Here is an 8,554-nt window from a genome sequence, read left to right as displayed (position 1 = left end):
GAAGGAAGGAAGGAAGGAAAGGAAAAAAAAGAAAAAAAAGAATCCCCATGTAGAGCTCTAAAACACTGAGCATGTGATCTTGATTTTCCCATTTATTTCTTATATAAGGATAAAAGCATTCTTACTATCTCCATTTGACAAATAAAAAACCAAAACCAAACAAGTAAAAAAAAAGAATCAGAATATAAATAATTTGTCCATATCACATATCTAGTAACTGAGTATGGATTTTGACAGGTTTGAGTTATTCTAGTGTTTTGCTCTTAATTTTTAAGCTATGCTGTCTTATTAGCCAGCCTCAAATATCTCTTTTACATGTAAAATTTTAGGATTTTGGAGGTCAGGGGAATAGGAGGTGAGAAGAGGTCTGTTGTGTTTTTACCCAGAATGACTTAGATGAACCCAATTTCCCTCACTTCCTTCCATTTCCTTCCTTTGGCCTTTGTGGCAGGTTGTGAAAGCAGAAGATCTTCAGGAGGAAGCTAATTTCATTTTTTCCCCAGTGTAGGTGAAGGCTTATCTCTGCTGTTGGTAACATGGGAGCTGAAAGCAATGAAAGTCTCGACATCCTATCTGTCTTCCTGACTGGCATCCTGGGATTAGAGGCCCAACATGGCTGGCTTTCCATCCCTTTCTTCACCATGTATATTGTAGCCATTGTGGGTAACAACCTAATCGTGGCAGCAGTGCAGGCAAACCCTGCTCTACATGAGCCCAGTTACCTGTTTCTCTCCATGTTGGCTGTGACAGAGGGGGGTGATTTTGTGTCTACACTGCCCACTGTCATAGGTATTCTTTGGTTTGATGCCCACAAGATTGACTTGGATGGGTGCCTGGCTCAGATGTTCTTCATCCACACCTTCTCCTGCATGGAATCAGGAGTTATGACCGCTTTGTAGCCATCTACAACCCACTGCGATATACGGCCATCCTAATCCTGCCTTATATCATCTGCATGGGTCTGGGCATCACGCTGAAGAGTGTGATGCTCATGGGTCCACTGCCAGTTATTTTGAGGTGACTGCCTTACTGTCACACTAATGTTCTCTCCCATTCCTACTGCTTCCACTCAGACCTGATCCAGCTGCTGAGTGCTGATAGCATCCTGGGTTTGGCCATTGCCCCGGCCAGGTTTGGGCTGGACTCACTGCTCATCATGGTCTCTTATGTGCTGATTCTTTACATGGTGCTGGGCATTGCTTCCGGGGAGGGATAGCAGAAGGCCCTCAACACATGTGTGTCACATATCTGTGCGGTGCTCGTGTACTATGTGCCCGTGATTGGCATGTCTGTGATGCATCGTGCTGTCAAGCATGCCTTGCCCCTGGTCCCCACGCTCATGTCTAGCATCTACCTCTTTGTGCCTCTTGTGCTCAACGCCATCATCTACAGCATCAAGACCAAGCCAATCCGACAGGGAATTTTCACCTTGTTCTCCTGCAAGAGGAAATTGCCCTGAATCCCTCCAACAGGGCAGAGACTTCTGGTCTGTCCACAAACTCCAACGGCATTTCTGCTGTGGGCCGAGCCGTACAGCGGGCATTTAGTGGAGGAATAGGAACGACAGATTCAAAGCATTGTCACGGGCTTGACTCCGGATCACAGGTGTTCTCCCTAGTCCTTTTCATTTCACATCTTGTCTCTGCATGCGTGTACGTGCACGTCTTCTCTAACCAGGTGTGATCAGTGTGAAGGCAGAGATCATGAATTTCACGTTTCCATTTCCCCCTCAAAAGTCTCAGCAAAAACCCTGATAACTAGCAAGCTAACAGTAAAGGCTTGAGGCTTAATCATGTTTGAATTGAGATAAAACAAAGTACTGTTTTTTTTTTGTTTTTTTTTTGTTTTTTTCTTTTTTTTTTAACAAAGTACTGTTTTTGATAGGTTAGGCAGGAATTAAGAATCTACTCCAAGCAAGAGAGATCATCCTAGGAACATGCCTTTGAGTAAGGTGAGCATATTCTCTGGTTTGCCCCAGATAATCATGGTTTACACGTATTTCCCGCAGCATCATTGCCAATAGTGCTCCCTTCCCCTTCCCGCAAAAGTCCTTGTGTCAAAAACAAATTGTATGGGAACTTACTTGTAAAGTAGCCTCCTTCCTGTCATGGAAGGAGCCAGACTCTGTACCCCCATCCAAGGACCTCCTGCTTAAGATTTTATGTACTAGGAGAATCTGAGATTGAGGAACGAACGGTTTATCAAATTCCCTCATTTTAGGCATAAAGTAAAATATGGGCGGTCCCATAATGCCCAGGTTATAGATGCTAGGAATCCCAGCAAGACCCAAATTCTGCTCTTGTAGAATCTCAGACACAGTTTTTAGGGTCCAGTAGGTCTGGTGTCAGTGTGCCTGGTTATTCCTGTTTTTCTTTCCTCCTTTCCCTTTAGCTTCTGTAACCTCAGCATGCCATGTGATGGGAATATATATGAATGTTTATTTATTTTGAGTGAGAGAGAATGTGTGTCCACATGAATGGAGGAGGGGCAGAGAAAGAGGGAGAGAAAGAATCTCACTCAAATAGGGCTCGATCTCATGACCATGAGATGAAGACCTGTGCTGATATCAAGAGTCTCACTGACTGAACCCAGGCACCCCACGATGGGTATATGTTTTATATATTCCTTGACCTTCCACTTCTTTCAGCCCTGTCAGCATGGGGCTCATTGGTCTTTTTTTTATCTGCCTATGGCTTTCTGTGATTTTGCAAAAATCTGTAGTCGTACAGGAAGGACCACTGTCACACCTCCTAAGGAACACAGGTCTTTGTGTAGCATGGATTGGCAGGACCGTGTTGGCTGCTCAGTAACTGGTCTCATGTTTTCAGCTCCTCTTACTTCCAGGCCTCCAATTCCAGTGCAAATGCTTTCCTCACCATAAACTATTCTTCTGGAGCTCATCCAGCTCATCAGGTGGTGGTGACCTTGTTCTCATGAATTACTAGATTACATGCTTAGCAATGACACCTTCTGTAAAGTCAAGGTGACTGGTTATTTCTTTTTTTTTTTTTAATGTTTTATTTATTTCTAGGAGAGAGAGAGACACAGCGTGAGCAGGGGAGGGTCAGAGAGAGAGGGAGTCACAGACTGAAACAGGCTCCAGGCTCTGAGCTGGCAGTCAGCACAGAGCCCGATGCGGGGCTCGAACCCACAAACAGCGAGATCATGACCTAAGCAAAAGTTGGACGCCTAACCGACTAAGCCACCCAGGCGCCCCATGACTGGTTATTTCTTAAAACTGCATGTGCATCTACAATTACCTCAAAATAAAGAGGTTTATTTCTAAAAAGATATGCAAACTACAAGCCTACATTTTGTATTAGATTTAACAGGCTTACACTTGATTGGAAACTTGGAACTTCTGCTCTTCAAAACACGTTATTAAGAAAATGAAAAACCAAGACAACAACAGGGGGAAGATATTTACAATATGTATCTCTCATAAAGGATTGTGTACAGAGTACAGAAAGACCTTTTACAATATGATAAAATACAATGCAATTAAAACCACAGTGAGATAGGACTTAACAACCCAGCAAGACTAACATTGAAACGACTGACGATGTTAAGTGTTAGCAAAGAGGTCATGTGTCGCTGATGCAAATATAAAATAGCATGAGTGCTTTGGGAAACTACATGGCAGACACACCTAGGTACTTACACAAGAGAAATGAAAGGATGTATTCACAGAAAAACTGACACAGCATTGCTTTTTTTGGAATAGCCCTAATATAGAAACAACCCAAATGCCTACAACAGGTGGATGGATATGCAAATCCTGGCATATAGGTATCCATATGATGGAATATCACTCAGCAACAAAAGGGAACAGACTATCATACACACAGAGACATGAGTGAACCTCAAAAACATGGTGAACAAAAGTAGACAGGCAAAGAAGACTACACTGGATAATTTCATTTATATGAAAAGGGTCAAGAATACCATCTCCTGAATTTTATGAAATACAAACACATTCCCATGTTACAATGGGACTAGTATAGTCATTTAGATCCTAGACACTCAGTAACTTAGGCAGAAACATTTAACATTGGCCAAATTTTTTTTTCAGAAAGCAAGTCTGTTTTGAATTCTTTTTTTAAAATTTTTAAACATTTATTCATATTTGAGAGATAGAGAGAGACAGAGCATGGGTGGGGGAGGAGCAGAGACACACGCACAGAGAACCTGAAACAGGCTCCAGGCTCTGAACTGTCCACACAGAGCTGGACTTGGGGCACGAACCCATGGACTGCAAGATCATGACCTGAGCTGAAGTTGGACACTTAACCTACTGAGTCACCCAGGTGCCCCCTGTTTTTAATTCTTAAACATATCATGTGATTTCTTTATTTTTTAAAAAAATTTTAAACATTTTTTTATTTATTATTAAGAGACAGAGAGAGACAGAGCATGAACATGGGAGAGGCAGAGAGAGAGACACACACATAGAATCTGAAGCAGGCTCCAGGCTATGAGCTGTCAGTACAGAGCCTGACGTGGGGCTCGAACTCACCAGTTGAGAGATCATGATCTGAGCCGAAGTTGGTTGCTTAACTAACTGAGCCACCCAGACGCCCCATATATCATGTGATTTCTTAAGTCATGAAGACCATACACATACACATATGCACACATATGCAAATAACAGTTTTGTCTAGGGACAGGAAACAGATAGAAAGCCTGAACAAAGAATAGGGGCAGACTTCTCCACATAATCTTTTTTTTTTTTTTTTGGTTTCCAGTTAAATATTGGCTGTTGTCTGAGGTCCTGGAGATAGGTGACCATAAAAGTCAATTGATAGAGAGCTCTCATTAAGAGATTACTTAAAAGGCAGAGATAATTCTCAATGGCTGCTGAGAAGACATCATGCAGAGAAACAACCAACATAATCCTGTGGGCTTGGAGTCAATGCATACCTTGTCTTCCATTACTTAACTCACATTTCATAACCTGGACAGTCAGCCAGACCATCCATTGGTCATGGAACCACTTATTTTGCCCAAGAATTTCTCTTTGTGTTTCCAAACTCACGTCTCTTTATAACTGAAATAGTTCTGCTATCTTCTACAGTTGACCTTAATGTTATAGTTCTAGATATACAGGCCACAGGTTGGAATAGTCTATTAGGGCTGCTGTAACAGCGTACCACAGGCTTTGTGGCTGAAACAACAGAAACTTACTTTCTCATGACTCTGGAGGCCTTGCACAAACCATTCTGATTTCCTTTGAGGCCTGCCTCCCCTGGCTTGTAGATGGTGGTCTTCTCCCTCCGTCATCCCATAGTCTTCTTGCCAGGCTTATGCTGATGTGTGTCTTAATTGCCTCTTCTTTGCAGGACACCAGTTATATTGCATGACAACCCATCCTAATGATCTCCTTTTAACTTAATTACCTCTTTGAAGACCCTATCTTTATAGTCACATGCTAAGATACAAGGGTTAGATTTCTACATATGAATTTACAGGGGACACAGTTCAGTCCATGACATTGGTAGATCTCACTGTCCTGAATTGCGTTTTGTTCTGTCACCTCAACCTCTAAAGCCCACCCTCCCACCTGGGGAAGTCTTGAGAGGGAAGTGGTAACATCTGTGCATCTGCACAGTTACCACTTAGCCCTCCTAATTCCTATTCTCATGGAGGAATAGAAATAGATGCTTCCATCGATGTTTCCACTCAGAATCCAGAGTGTAATGTTTTGGAAGGGAGATGGAGAAAACAGTTCCTATAAACCTAACACCTTGGTGATGCAAGCCCATGTCTTTTGCATCCCGTGTTTCATTGGAAACTCTCAGCCTTATGAGATGGATATTTTTATCCCAGTTTTAGAAATCCAAAACATGAGTTCAGAGAGTTTCATAGGATGGTCAAAAAGTCACACAGTTAGTAATGAAAAAAAAAAAAAAAAGAGAGAAATTATTAAAGATGTCATGTGCTCCTCTTCAAAATCAGACATGATCCCAAGACTTTTTTTTTTTCCTCTCATGATGTTTTGGGACATTCTCAATCCTGCAACCATCCACCGAAAGAAAAGTCTTCTTTGGTACATATTCCTACCCATTTCCTTGACTTTTTTTTTTTTTTAACATTTGGGTTTCCAGGTCCTAATTTCCCCTGTTATGAGATCGCACACGGCATCCATTCTACAATTTATTTCCCTACATCGCCTGATCTTTGATATTCTGGAGAAACATGCTAACTTCTAGGTTCTGTTAAAGAAGTGGGAAAATAAGGGAGGAAAGGATATAAAAGGAGAAAGACATCCTATCTTCACTTGCTCTCAGCCTTTAGCTTCCATTCCTACCCTTTCCACTACACACCTATTGTAGCCCTGTGTAAGTTGATTCAAATCTAAGTCAGTACTCATACTGGCCATCTACTCTATGGGTTCAGTAATTAGGAGCTGTGACCACAGTTATAACTGCCTTTCTGTGGCCACAATTATAGCTGATATTTCTGACAGATACAACCAGATTTCTATAAAATAATGATCAGAGACGCCATATTCCTTCTCTCAGAACCTTTTCCAGTACAGAATTCGCCAAAGGGAACTTGCCCCTGAGTTGGAGCCACGTTAAGGACATGAAGCTTTAAAAAGAGTAGTCTGCTCTGGTCAGAAAAATGAGCTCCTATTTCCCCAAATGTTGTCTGTAGACTTACGGGAAGATTTAATTTTAAATACTAAAGGACATCTCATAAGGTGAGAGCTTTATTCTAACTGTGGGAGGCCTAACCATTCCACCCCAGGCTTCAGACTCCGCATGTGTTCATTTGAGCTACTGAAATCATGTCCACTAAACACACCTAAATAGCTGAGCATCTTGATCTGCATACATCCTCCCTAGAATATTTACCGCCACCACTCCCCGCCCTGCAAGAGAAAGTTGGAACATATCTATGCAGTAGGGTGAGCCAAGGCAGTGGAGCTAAGGTTTACCTGGATGGAAAACTGTGGAGCTGCCTGGAAGTGGGTGGTGGAGGCAAAAGTGAAGGGATTCCTTCAAATTTACATAGTCAAGCCTATGAGAGAGAAGTATATTTAGAAAGTAAGATGAAATGTACATCTTAACTCAATTAATGAAGCTCATCCTACCTACCAGTAAATGTGCTAGAATCTTATCTACACAGATCTGCATATCTTTTGGATCGGATATTTGATGCTAGGTCCTCACAGACAAAAATTTGCAGAGACAAGACCATGTCATACTGCTTTTAAACAGGATGGCATATTACTGTAAAGTCATCTTTTTCATTCTGACCATATCCTCCGCATAAACCTAGACTAAATCCTGAGTAATAAATTCATTATTTCATCTTAACCACGTATTTCTTTGGGAAAGGAGGTGGATAATTCCCTGGCAGATCTGCTTAGTCTTCACACTGTAAATGATGGGGTTCATCACAGGAGGTGCCAACAGGTAGATATTGGCAATTATGACGTGGACCAGCGGAGAGGCATGCTTGGCAAATCGATGAGTCATGGATACTCCAATCATGGAAACATAAAGGACCAGAACAGCCAAGATGTGGGACAGACAGTTATTGAGGGCCCAGAACCGCTCGGTCTGGGAGGCTGTGCCCAAGATACTTTTCAGGATGAGTGTGTAAGAGAACACAATGAGCAAAGGGTCCATCACAATAATCAGCAAAACTAGAGCAAATCTATACCAGCTGTTGACTCGGATGTCAGCACAGACCAGGCGGATCATATCAGGATGGAGGCAGTAGGAGTGAGAGAGAAGATGGGAGCGGCAGAAGGGCAGGCGCTTGAGTAGGAAAAGGGAAGGGAGAACAGCCAGGACACAGCAGCAAATGATGGCTAAGCCGATCCTGCAATGACTTCAGTGGTGAGGATGGAGGCGTAATGCAGGGGGCGGCAGATGGCCACATAGCGATCAAAGGACATGGCCAATAAAACTGAAGATTCCATGAAGGAGAATGTATGAATGAAAAATACCTGTGCAAAACAGGCTTCAAAGCTGATCTTATTATTTTTGAACCAGAGGAGCTGCATGACTGTGGGCATTGTGGTGAGGGTGAGGCCCAGGTCGGTCAGGGCCAGCATGGAGAGAAATAGGTACATGGGCTGGTGCAGGGCTGGCTCCTTGCTGATGACCGTGAGAATTGTGGTGTTACCCATGAGGGAGATGGTGTAGAGGCAGCAGAAGGGGATGGAGATCCAGATGTGGGAGGCCTCAAATCCTGGGATGCCCGTGAGGATGAAGTAGAAGAGGGCTTGGGTGTTGTTAGTCACCTCGGACATGACCGATAAATGTAGCTTCATGTTCGGGAAATTGCTGAAAGAGGGTCAGAGACATAAACAATCTTTGTCTTTATCTCATTTGATATAAACCCTATTGAAACAAGGGTTCAGAGTTGTTGAGTGTTAGGTAAGGACAGATTCAACAGCTCTGCTGTTAGTCTTCCTCAGCCTGATCCTGTAGAGATAGCTTCCACACCACTCAGATTCCTTGGTAACACAACACAAATGAAATCATGGGCAATCTCTTTATTTATGTTTTACCGGTGTCTTTCCCCCACTCCTTTTCAG

At 42.8% G+C, this 8,554-nt stretch overlaps 1 protein-coding gene and 1 pseudogene across 1 annotated transcript; one reads left to right on the top strand and one right to left on the bottom strand.

Annotated features, from left to right (window-relative positions):
• The first annotated feature begins 536 nt into the window (after window positions 1-536).
• Window positions 537-1,459, top strand: LOC120225600 (annotated as a pseudogene).
• A 5,854-nt stretch (window positions 1,460-7,313) lies between these two features.
• Window positions 7,314-8,280, bottom strand: LOC120225601 (olfactory receptor 51Q1-like). The gene is given in 2 exon segments (XM_039223789.1): window positions 7,314-7,837; window positions 7,840-8,280. Coding segments are annotated over 2 exon segments (951 nt in total). The 5' UTR covers window positions 8,267-8,280.
• Window positions 8,281-8,554: the final 274 nt, after the last annotated feature.

This window comes from Hyaena hyaena, unplaced genomic scaffold (genome assembly GCF_003009895.1).
Source record: "Hyaena hyaena isolate Hyena2069 unplaced genomic scaffold, ASM300989v1 scaffold_1444, whole genome shotgun sequence".
Classification (NCBI taxonomy): Eukaryota; Metazoa; Chordata; class Mammalia; order Carnivora; family Hyaenidae; genus Hyaena; species Hyaena hyaena.
The sequence above is the reverse complement of the archived record's forward strand: the minus strand, read 5'-3'. Positions and strand labels throughout refer to the sequence as shown.